Below are 12,109 nucleotides of genomic sequence, written 5' to 3' on the forward strand. Positions count from 1 at the left end.
CCACATCATCATCAGCAGCCACATCATCATCATCATATCAACATCATCATCACACATCAGGGTAAGCGTGACAGGGAACAGCTCTTGCTGAGGAAAGAGACCACTAGGATGAAGAGCAAGGACCGAGCACAAAAGGGCAAGTTTGGACTTTTCCAACTTTTTACGCTGTATGTTGTGTGGGGGATTGGTACAACCCAGCGTAAAGAACGGCTATTTTCATATTTTAGATATCTTCCGGTACATATGTTGTTGGTATGAGATTGCTTACTCCCGACACGTTCAAATGCATGGAAAATTACTTTGCTTACCTACCGCAGTGGGTTCTGATGCGCGAATCAAAGTGTACACATTTCTGTCTTTGGTTATCCCGCACTCGGGTGTTACGAAGTACAAATAGCGGGGGCTGGCATCACTGCTTCGATTGTCGGTGCCTGCCGTCATAACGAGATCGTAAAAAACACTACGGGTTGACCGAGCCACGAATTGTGTGGGGCCGCTGTCTTGGGGATCCGGGCCGCTGTCTTGGGGATCCGGACTGCTGTCTTGGGGATCCGGGCTGCTGGCTTGGGGATCCGGGCCGCTGGCTAGGGGATCCGGGCCGCTGGCGTGTTGATCCAGGTTGATCTGGGGCTGGTAATGTGGCACGTTTGGGCCTGAGGTGCGACGAGTGGTTTGTACGTTGCTGAAATTTTTGAAGCTTTCGCGGTGCTCAATTTTTATTCGAACTTGTGCTGTGGTTTCTTCGTTGGATTTCATGACTTTTGTGACATTTTTGAGTGTACTGTAATTTTGCATGTGGCCGCCCAAAATGCACATGGTCAGTACGGTGGCGTTGTTTCGTGACAAGAGTTGGGGACAAGCAGGAAAAGTCGGCTAAACCTAAGCTTAAAATACGTAAAGACATGTGTCTGCTTTCTTCTAAGCTATCAAACGACACCCCTGAGTCAATGAATAACTAAACTGCTTGCAGGTTAAGTCCTGGAAGACCCTCGGCTTTACTTTTGCTGACGTGTGTGCGTGTACAGTGTGTGCACCTGTTGGTGTCGTGTTTCGTGTCACACCTACGCTGCGCGGCATGGTGGAGCCCCGCCGAAAGGAAGCGCAGTCCGTCACGTGGTTCGATCCCTGCACATAGCCTCGGGCCACACTCGCCGCCGCCTGGCTCGGGCCACACTCGCCGCGGCCTGGCTCGGGCCACACGCGCCGCTGTCTGGCTCGGGCCACACTCGCCGCCGCCCGGCTCGGGCCACACACGCCGCGGCCTGGCTCGGGCCATACTCGCCGCGGCTTGGCTCGGGCCACACTTGCCGCCGCCCGGCTCGGGCCACACTCGCCGCCACCTGGCTCGGGCCATACTCGCCGCGGCTTGGCTCGGGCCACACCTGCCGCCGCCCGGCTCGGGCCACACTCGCCGCCACCTGGCTCGGGTCACACTCGCCGCTGTCTGGCTCGGGCCACACTCGCTGCCGCCTGGCTCGGGCCACACTCGCCGCCGCCCGGCTCGGGCCACACTCGCCGCGGCTTGGCTCGGGCCACACTCGCCGCCGCCCGGCTCGGGCCACACACGCCGCGGCCTGGCTCGGGCCATACTCGCCGCGGCTTGGCTCGGGCCACACTTGCCGCCGCCCGGCTCGGGCCACACTCGCCGCCACCTGGCTCGGGCCATACTCGCCGCGGCTTGGCTCGGGCCACACCTGCCGCCGCCCGGCTCGGGCCACACTCGCCGCCACCTGGCTCGGGTCACACTCGCCGCTGTCTGGCTCGGGCCACACTCGCTGCCGCCTGGCTCGGGCCACACTCGCCGCCGCCCGGCTCGGGCCACACTCGCCGCCGCCCGGCTCGGGCCACACTCGCCGCGGTCTGGCTCGGGCCACACGCGCCGCGGCCTGGCTCGGGCCACGCTCGCCGCGGCCATGCAGCGAACCCGCCGACCCTCACCCGTAGCCGTGTTCGTCCACTTTGTGTGTACAGACTGGTGCTAGTGCATGCGTCTAAGGTCTACGCCGAAAAAAGATAGCAAACATTGATTAGCAATGAGAGTGAGGAGTCCTTTGCAACGCTCTGTAGGTTTTCCGACGCACGTACCAATGCCTGCAAAGTGATTTTGATTGAGGCTCTTACGTGCTGCGATTGCAGTGGTTACGCGTTGAAGACTGGCAGTCTTCGTGGCGCATGAAACAACTCGCAGGAATGCATAGCGTTTGCATTGCTATTGAACAGTCGTGAATGCATAAGCAATCGTAAACAGTCACATTGTGCGCACCTCACATCTGTGACGCTGGAACTCAATGAAAATCATGCTTCACTGGACCGAGAACATGACATGGGTTACAAATTTCCCCGGTTTCCTCAGGGTATTCGTCAGACGCCACCGTGGGTGAAAAGTGTGCCCGCTGCCCCCAGACTGACCTGTGTTGAACACGGATGACCTGTGTTCAGATCGTGTACAGAGAGGGGCGGGTGGCTTCGTAGCGACGCCCCGTGCTGCCTGGCTTGTAGCGAGGCCCTTGGTGCAAGTTGTTGATGCCTCTTGGCTTTGTACAAAACTCTGGTTTTTCTGCTGTGCTCCAGATGCCGACTTTTGTATCCTTCAACCAAAGATCTACGTACTTCTAGGATAGAACCGCAATGCCATCGTTGCCGATATCGCCTGACACAATGTCGTACGCCATTAAATTCCTGTGTGCATTCGTGATAGTTCGTGATAATCCGTTTTACAGATGTTTTGTTTTCTTCTGCGGAAGTACAGCGCCATACTGTCCGAACAAGGCGCGTTCCAAGGTGTAACGACAATGCTCATTAGTCACGGCGTCTGCTGAATGCTACCCGTGCGACTGTGCTCGACAATTGCTCGAATAATTAACAAGATCCTAATGCACGTACGAAACGCAACGGCATCGATCCACATCGCGGGGCAAGAGCCGAGGCCGTGCGCTTCCGGCGGCCGGCCGGCATCGAGCCTCCCACCTGCTGTGGCAACTGCTAGTAACCAGGAGGAGCCGTTCATGCCTTGTCATCAGACGAATGCGGCGGCGTTTTCGAGTGGTGTTCGCGGACGAGACATACGGCGCGGGCACTCGGTGCAGTTTGAATAAGTCGGCGTTCTTTCAGCGCTGCGGACCATTCTGCCTAACTACCAGGCTTGCACAACAGGTAGCCTCAGCGCGTGCTTTATTCCGAATGCAAGAGCACTCGTGGAAAATGAATTGAGGCTGCATTCCGTACGGAGTCCATATTAGCGCGGCGCGTTAGTTCAGTCAGCGCGCTGAAAAATAGAGAAAATGAGAGAAGTAAATAGTGCTGTCCATTCAGAGCCCTCCGTTCGTAGTGCGGACGTCTGACAGCGGACTCACGACAAACAGCGCACTCGTTGAACTCAATATATTGACAACTAGGGCAACAAATAATCATCAACAATGTCTGGACGCGGTCGTCCGTTCCTGTGTGCGAAAAATCGATGTCACCGCCCGACGTCCTCCGAGCCCAGCCTACACGTGCAGTCTTCAAAACAGCTCGCCGGGCGTTGTCCGAGTCTCTACACGCGCTCAATCCCGGCCCAGAGCTGCCGGACCTGCACCGTCCACGTGGACGCGGTGGACTGGGCGGCCGCGGTGGACGGGAGGTGCTCCGACCGGCCGGTGGACAGTGCTGTGGACTCACGCCCGCCGGGGCACACCGCCAGGAACTAGACACGTTTGATTCTGCGGTCGAGTCAATGTAATATCGATATGTCTAGAAAGACAGCCTAACACGGTTCAGCTCGCTAAAGCACTCAGTACATTGGACCGGTGTCGATCGTGTTCAAGACGCCAGCAGCTTCAACACTTTCCTTGGAATGCGCGCACATCACTCAGGTGACACGGTATTCACGATGACGGGCATCGTGACGTCACGGGCAAACGCATGACGTCACTCACCGATGCCGGAAGAAACGTCCCGAAGGCGCTGTTCTGTGGCGTAACGAAATATAAACTATTCGCAGTCTACAAGGCGCACTGGCTACATTCTGAATAGGCAAAGCATGTAGTGAAGTAGACGGAAGTCCTCGAGAAGCTGCTACAAAACGGTGGGCATAACAAATGGAGTAAAGCTCTGAAAGAACTTTGCTAAATCAACGCGACTGAAGAAGCACACCGGTTTAACGGCAGGCAGTCAGTGTCCACGTGGCTTCCGGCAGCCAACCTGTAACCGACGCACGAACTCTTCTGAAGCCAGGCTACAGCTTACGCCACTACCGAGTAATGTGACTCTACCCGCGGCGATGGGCACCTTGGGCCTACAGCTCCGCCAACAAACACAACACAGGCAGGAGCGCGGCACACCGCCCTGCACAGGCAGTGAACCCACCAGGCCGCCTCCGGTCCTCGCCCCAACCGCCAACACTGTACACAAGACAAATACCAAAAGGTCAAGCTTCCAACATAACTTACGGACGCCGAATTTAAAGCCACAAGTATTGCGTTGCTCATCTAATAAACACTCGTGAACCCACTGACGCCGCCGCGGGCGCCGCTCACCGCGCTGTCTGCTCCCGAACACTGGCCGTACGCCACAAAGGCGACGGCCGTGCCCTGCACCAATGGACTGTGTTACAGACCGGCTGAGGACCACACCTCGCCTGTTTCGAGGACACTGGTCACCGACCGGACCACTCTTCCAACTTTTCCAGACCACCCACCTGCAGTTCAGCCTGTAGCCTCCTGGACTCCTGGCATGCCATTTCAGTCTGGCTCCAGACATCAGCTCCCGTAGTGTAGCCCAGAACCCGAGGACTGTCCTCCAGACCGTCCCAGTACACTCATGCCGGTTCGGGCATCCGTGGTCAGACCGCCGGCTCAACCTCCGCTGTTGAACCTGGTCGCGGTCAGGTCCCGGTCCAGTCCATCTCGGCCCGGTCCGGTCTGGTTCGGTCCGGTCTGGTCCAGTCCAGCCCGGCCCGGTCCGGTCTGGTTCAGTCCGGTCCGGTCCGGTCCGGTCCGACCCACACACCATCGACCGACACTACCCCATCGGCGTGCGTGCCCTGCCGTCGGCGCCGACTCAGTGGGAGCTGCTGCGAGGTGACGAGCCGGGCGGCCGCTCCAGCTCTGCCGCCTCCACCGAGGCGGCCGACGGCGAGGGCGAGGGCGCCGCCGCCTTGCCCGGACTGCCGGCGGCCGGGCTGAGCAGGCGCGGGTACATGTAGGGCGCGTACCGCTGCAACGCAGCCGGGTACACGGGCCGCGGCAGCCGCAGCGCGTCCGAGTAGCCGGCGTGCTGCGCGGCCGGCAGCGCCGCCGCCATCGACGCCGAGTGGCAGGCCAGCTGCTGCGACAGCTGCGACGCCAGCACCGACTGCGATTGCAGCGCCGCCCACTGGCTGAGCAGCGGCAGCGGCACGGGCAGCGGCGCGCGCGGGTACGCCAGGAAGGTGGACGACGAGGTGGGCGGCGCGGCCGAGGAGCGCAGCATCATCTGCGCGCGCGCCGCCAGCAGCGCCTTCTCCTCGGCGGTCAGGTTGTAGGCGTCGAAGACGGGGTGCACGCCGGGCAGGTACGGCGGGTGGTCGACCAGCAGCGTCTCGAACGTGTCCCTGTAGGAGGCGGGAGAACTGTGCCAGGTCCGCGGCTGCCCTCGTGCACACTGGCGAGGGTCACAGAACACATGGCCGGATCGAATGTAACGAACGGCTACAGAACGCTCCTTCAGGACGAGGAGATGTGCCTCACAGAGAGATGATGCGGTATAGATTGAATGCTTCTGCATTCAAAGGTATTGCGTGAGTCGACGCTGATCTCGAATCGCGAACCTATCGTGCACACTTCTTAATATAAGTCCACAGTCTTGGTACTTGCCACCAGAAACCTTCAACCACTAACGTAACGGACACACTGCCCCCTGCGCGCAGCATTCAGTCGGTTGGGCGCGGCCATTGTACGGCGCCACAGCCCCCAGACGGCCTCGGCGATCCGCGCGGCCGCGAGCGACAGAGCGAGCCCAGCCGACACCAGCCGACACCACCCGACACTAGATGACACCATCCGACACCAGCCCGACACCAGCCGAAACCAGCCGACACCAGCCCGACACCAGCCCGACACCAGCCGACACCGGCCGACACCAGCCGACACCAGCCGACACCAGCCGACACCAGCCGACACTTGCCGACACCAGGCCGACACCAGGCCGACACCAGGCCGACACCAGCCGACACCAGCCGACACCAGGCCGACACCAGGCCGACACCAGGCTGACACCAGGCCGACACCAGCCGACACCAGCCCGACACCAGCCGCCGATGGCGTGCCGTCGTCCGATGCGTCATCGGTCGGCCTGTCCGCCGCAGTGCCGCTCCGCCGCCCTGGGAGCAGGCGGCGCCTCGCTTTGATGCGGTCGGCACGCTTCCGCCGCCGCGCGGCGCGCGCCCATGGCGCGCCAATTATCGCCGGCGCGACTGTATTGCACGGGCGGGGCGGCGCGGTGGGTGGCTGGGCTCGGAGGACGCGCCGGCGCGCGGCGTAGCGGAGGCGCCGACGGTGGCGTCACCCTCGGGGACGCGGAGACGCCGCGTCCCCGCGTCCGCGCCGGTCGCGCTGCTTCCGAGCACCCTCGCTCGTAAGCGCGATCGTAACTCGAGCTCGCTAGTCAGCGGGGATGCGACCGGAGGTGGGCCCGCCCCGCGATAACTCGTCCAGGCCGGCCGCCCGCGCCGCCGGTTACTCAGCATTAGCCGCGGCGCGGCGCGCGGCACGTGTTCGGTCATCGCAGGCGGCGGGGGGCGGCGGGCGGTGCCTGCCACCCGGTCACCCGGCCCGCCCGCGTTGCCGCACGCCGCGCGCGCGCGCCATCGCGCCGCGCCACGGCCGCCGCCGCTTATCTTGACAATACAATTTGGAGGGCGGCGGCCGGCGGCGGGGCCGGCGGCGCAAAAAGGTCCGCCAGAAGTGGAAAGTTGACGCGGCGAGCGCCCGTAATGAGCCGGACGGCCGCCTAAAAACCGTCGCCTGCTGACGGAACGGGAGCTGGCGGGCGCCGAGCGGCGCCGAGCGGCATCCGTCACTCTGCCGTCGGCCGCGCCCGCGTGACGCCGCCCTTGTGTGGTCCGCAGCTCGGACGCGCCGCGGCGCCGCGCAAAAACCAGGGGGCGCCCCCGCCCGTGACGGCCGGCGCAGCGCAGGAGCGGCCGGGGCGCAACAGGGGCACGGCAGCCGGGACGGACGGCGCCCGGGCCGGAATAGCAATGAGGTCTGCCCGCCGGCCGCGCCCGGCGACGGCCCCAGCTGAAGCTGGGACGGTCGGAGGAGGTACCGGAGCCGCGGGGAACCGCGCGGGACGACCAGCTGCGGGGGACGTCGGTGGTGCCGCTGCCGGTGCGGCGGAGTCGAGGCGGTGTGGGATACCACGAGGGTTGACGAACAGGCACTACCACGGTGTCACCGTCAGCACGGAAACGACCCTGAGGTCCATTTCCAATGAAACTGTGCAGGGACGTGGTGATGCCTCGATGCATCGTAGTGGATGTCTGCGAACTACCGCACAGAGACCAGAAAGTTATTCTCGAGGAAGTCGCGATGCGGTATTGAGTCGCGTAGCGAGAGCTTACTGAGTCGCGAGGCAAACCCTTACTGAGCCGCGAAGCAAGCAAGCCCTTACCGAGTCGCGAGGCAAATATTTGCTGAGCCGCGAGGCCAACTCTTCCGAGTCGCGAGACAAACCCTTACTGAGTCGTGAGGCAAGCCCTTGCTGAGCCGCGAAGCAAGCCCTTACTGAGTCGCGACGCAAATCCTTACTGAGCCGCGAGGCAAACTCTTACCGAGTCGCGAGGCAAACGTTTACCGAGTCGCGAGGCAAATCCTTGCTGAGCCGCGAAGCACGCCCTTACCGAATCTCAAGGCAAATTCTTACTGAGTCGCGAGGCAAACCCGTACCGAGTCGCGAGGTAGACCCTTGCTGAGCCGCGAGGCAAGACCTCACTGAACGGCGAGGCAAGCCTTTACCAAATTGCCTAGCATCTCCTCTGCATCCCCGCGCACATTGCTGCGGTCATCCAGCCTACGGCCACAGCCCACAGCCCACAGCCCACAGCAAATGTGCCGACCTGGCGGCTCTGCTCAAGCGTAGTCGGAACGCCAGGCCGCCGACGGGGCCGTCGACGTCGACGGGGGCGGTGCGCGGCGGGCCGACGTCGGAGACGGTATCGCCGCAGCCATCTGCGCTGTGATCGCCGCACACGGAAACAGGCGTGAAACGAGCCGCCGTCAGGGCCAGCTTTGTTCGCCGCCCGGCCCTGCCGAACGCCGACGAGCTCGCGGAACGGCGGGCTGTCGGCCGTGTCGGCACCGATGCGGAACGGGGCAGGGATGGGGGGCACGAGGACGGAGCCGACCGCCCAGAGTCCAGGTTTGTGTTGGGATGACATAAGCCTGTCGCCGTTTGCGAAATGTGCGCAGATTCGAGGTCACGCGTGTGGTTTCGCTTGCGGATTGAGACTATCAGAAAATTGCTTTTGGGTCTAATATGTAGACAGCTGCTGCATACTCATCTGCTCCTTTGAGTAACTTCTTTTGCAGGGATTTTTGTCAAAACGCTATAATATCTCTAAAGATGTTACATATTAACACACGCCTTTTAAGAGACCAGTACGCGAGGCAAGCATCCTTACGACAGCTCTGCCCTTGGTTCCGCAGCACCGGCACACTGTCTGTAGAGAAAGCGCAAAAGTGACAGCATTCGGTTGTGTCAAAGTTACTTCGGCTTGGGAGCCCGCCATTTCAAATAATAATAGCGTTCCGTTCGTTCCAAAGCGCAAAAAACTAAACATGTGCAGTGATCCACCCGTTCAGGTGATGGAGTAAACGTGGCATGTCAAAATGAATGGATTTGGATAGGCAAGCCCGAAAGGTCCTCAGTGTCAATATTCTATTAATTATATGTTACAGCAAACATGCAATTTTAACCAAAAACAACATGTAACTCATTCCTGTTAAATAGCAATACCTTGTTTTCAATGTTATCACGCAAGATAGCACAATTCTACAATCTTAGAGTGGGCGAGCGCTTCTCATTTTCGAAAGCAGCTTTTCAGCCACAACAAATCCTGGACAGCTGGAATATTACCAGTTTTGAAGTGCGTCTGCGGCCCAGCGGTGTGGACTGAAAGATCGTCATTAAGCAAGCTCCGCTTTCGCGTAGCCGCCTCCCACAGTGCCTACACCACGGGGCGATTCTTTACATAATTATCACGCTGAGAAAGGTAACTCCGCAAAAGAAACACCGAATGAACCATGAGATCATGGCGCAACTGCCTATTCATTTGGCTGGAACACGATTTCTCGTTGTGTTCAATCTCTGTAATCTGGCGAGAGGCTGGGTGACCAGCACTCCCTTCGCTTCTTAACACAGCAGACGACGGACAGCGTTCACGCGCGGCCGTGTGCGGCCCTGAAATCTCGCTTCTGCTGGACTCTCGCAACACGGAGCGGGCCTGGCAGCCGGACCGACAGCGAGCCTTAAACACCGGTGCCGTCACCAGCGGCGCGATCCAGCGTCGCCGGAATCGATACAGCAGGGTCGGCCGGCGGCCGGCGGCTGGCGCGGCGCCGGGCCGGCGCGCGAGGCGGCCGTCCACTCGGCGGTGTTTCGTCGCCGGGTTGTTACGCCGTTGCAGCCAGATAGGCGTCATTACGGCTTCATCAGCCTTGGCGGGCTAACACAGTCATCCAGCCAAGTGCTCATTCGCGCTTTATGTACAGTTGCAATGACACGAAATGCTTCCGCCGTTGGTGCACGGCGCTCGACAGGGCGCCGACGTCCGATTCGCGTAGGCTTTTACGGCCGCCGCGACCCCAGCCCAGGCCCGGCGCTGGTGTGGACGGGAAGCGACGGCTGGGAGCTGTCCCAGCCATGGTGAGGAAATTGTCACCGAATGGCGATGGCTGTGGGAAGTCTGGGGCGCTCGCCTCAACGTGGTGGGATTCAATTTGCAGCACATCGTCGCCGAAATGGCCCGACTCGGTGGCAGTGCACTGTTGCACGATCAGCAGACACATGACGGCCATGTCCACGCGGCGCTTTCGCAGCCCGGCTGGGACCAATGGTGCCCTGCATCGGCCGTTATGGTGCCTTACGGGGGTCGTGAAGTAAGCAACGGTTTTTTTCTCAGTCACGACAGTGTCTGTGATTTTTCCGCTTCCGTATTTTTACGATTCCAGCTAACAATGAGCAGTGCACAGTGGCATGATAGTCACTGAACACGTCACACCAACATTGTTGTGAACGCGACGTTGACAATTTTACTGGACTAGAAACGTGAGCTAATGAGTTTTTAATTAAGTTAATCAATGTCAATGACGTTAATCTCATCTGTACACATTAACACGAGTGTGAAATGGCGAGAAAGGTCGGCGTAACAAAGTTGTTGGCGCCAGTGTCCTCAAACGAATAAATGCTAAGGTCAAGCTTATTTTGAGGGTAGTTGGCATGATCGCTGATACACCTACTGCATTGCATCCTTCATATATGACAATTAAGAATGCAACCAGCGTCTCGGATTTGCCTCGGAAGTGGAAACATCTTTTTTCATTTAACTCTGGCGGAAGCAAGACTTATGCTAACATGAGACGTTGATTTTGAAAATAAACCCAGGTACCGGGGTATGCGTGAAATATTGTATTTACCAAACAGGTATGTTGGGTTTCAGGACGGGAACAGATGCTGGAAACCCTTTTTAGCCGATGGCTGACAGTTCAACAAGCACCCGCGCCGGATTTAACACCGGCTCCGGCTCACTGGCACTCGAAAACGCCGGCTCCGGCTCACTGGCACTCCCAAACGAATCGGCTGCACCGTACCTCCTCTGAGACGCGCGTGATATCACAGCCGACCCAATTCCGCCCAGCACGAGGTGTAAGCGCGCTGGCAGCGGCAGCCGCAGCGGCCATGCGTTGACGCGGCGCGGCCCCCGCGGCGGCAGAGTGGGCCGAGGTCCCAGCGGGTGCCGCCCGCATCCCTGCGGCAATTAGCCCGGCGCGGGGGCCGACATCGAGTCGCTCCCGCCGCGGATGAGGCAATCAGGGCGCGCGGCCGCTGTTGATCCGGCCGAGTCGGCTCTGTTTGCCGCCGGTCGCCGTCAAACAGTGGCCGGCGGCGGCGGCGGCCGGGGCTGGGGGACAGTTGTGTCGGCGGCGGCGGCACGCGCCCCGCCGCTCCCTGGGGGGTCCGCCGGCGGCGGGGGCGCGCCGACCCGCGCCGACCCCGGATCCGGTCCCGCGCCCGGCCGCCGCCCGACCGTGGGACACGTGACCGGGTCCGGTCCGGGTCTGGTTACCGGACGGTTCGGGTCTCGGCGAGACGAACAGATGCTGGTGTGGGGCGGGAGGAGCCACGTCGCGGGGCTGTGGCGAGTGCGCACGGGCCGGGATGGGTGCGCACACACAAGCACGTGCGGGAGCGGACAAAGCGTGCACACACACCCGTAACCCTCAAAGGACACGCGTCTGCCACAAACGCGCTGGTTTACACGTCCTGTAGATACAACGCTAAGCTGGGGAGATTGTACCACGAGAAACGCGGAGCGGCAGTCTGGTGCAGATGTGTTATCTGGAGCCGGAGATGTTTTAGCCATGATTTGGGACCAGTGAACGCCAAAGAAATCCATTGACGGGAGATACTGTGGTTTTATTTCACTCTTTTCGGACCCCCACGGCATGAAGTTTAAGAAACCTGCTTTGCAATGAAGCAAGTGGGGGACAGGAGTTTTAAACAGGCATGTTGCACGAAATCGCAAGATATGGAGGTAATTTGTCCAGCTTATTGTAAAACACGTGCCACTTGCGCGAAATCTAGCTTCAAGTAAAATCAAATAAAAAATGAATTAAAGCTCAAGCTATCTGTTGTTACTTTTGAAATTTTGTAGCTAATTGTACATATTTACCTTCTGTTGGGGGGCAAGATTCCGTGATTATTGTCCTCTACTATTCATTCAAGCCTGCCGATGCGGTTTCACAGACAGTGAGGATAAGATAAATGAAACAAGTCCAACCTGATTTCAGAAAATGGACCACATCCACCCGGACCTGCGCGGAAGCCACACGCTCGACCCCGCTGGGCTCATCCGAACCTTCGCTACCGA

At 60.0% G+C, this 12,109-nt stretch overlaps 1 protein-coding gene across 1 annotated transcript in view; it reads right to left on the minus strand.

The window, feature by feature from the left end:
* Positions 1-3,545: 3,545 nt before the first annotated feature.
* Positions 3,546-12,109, minus strand: part of LOC119096617 (T-box transcription factor TBX20-like) — a 44,364-nt gene continuing 35,800 nt past the window's right edge. The window contains 3 exon segments of the mRNA XM_037219515.1: positions 3,546-3,571; positions 5,148-5,256; positions 5,467-5,572. Of these exon segments, the coding sequence (XP_037075410.1) occupies positions 3,546-3,571; positions 5,148-5,256; positions 5,467-5,572 (241 nt within the window).

Source organism: Pollicipes pollicipes, unplaced genomic scaffold (genome assembly GCF_011947565.3).
Source record: "Pollicipes pollicipes isolate AB1234 unplaced genomic scaffold, Ppol_2.1 Scaffold_4295;HRSCAF=5057_pilon_pilon_pilon, whole genome shotgun sequence".
NCBI lineage: Eukaryota > Metazoa > Arthropoda > Thecostraca > Pollicipedomorpha > Pollicipedidae > Pollicipes > Pollicipes pollicipes.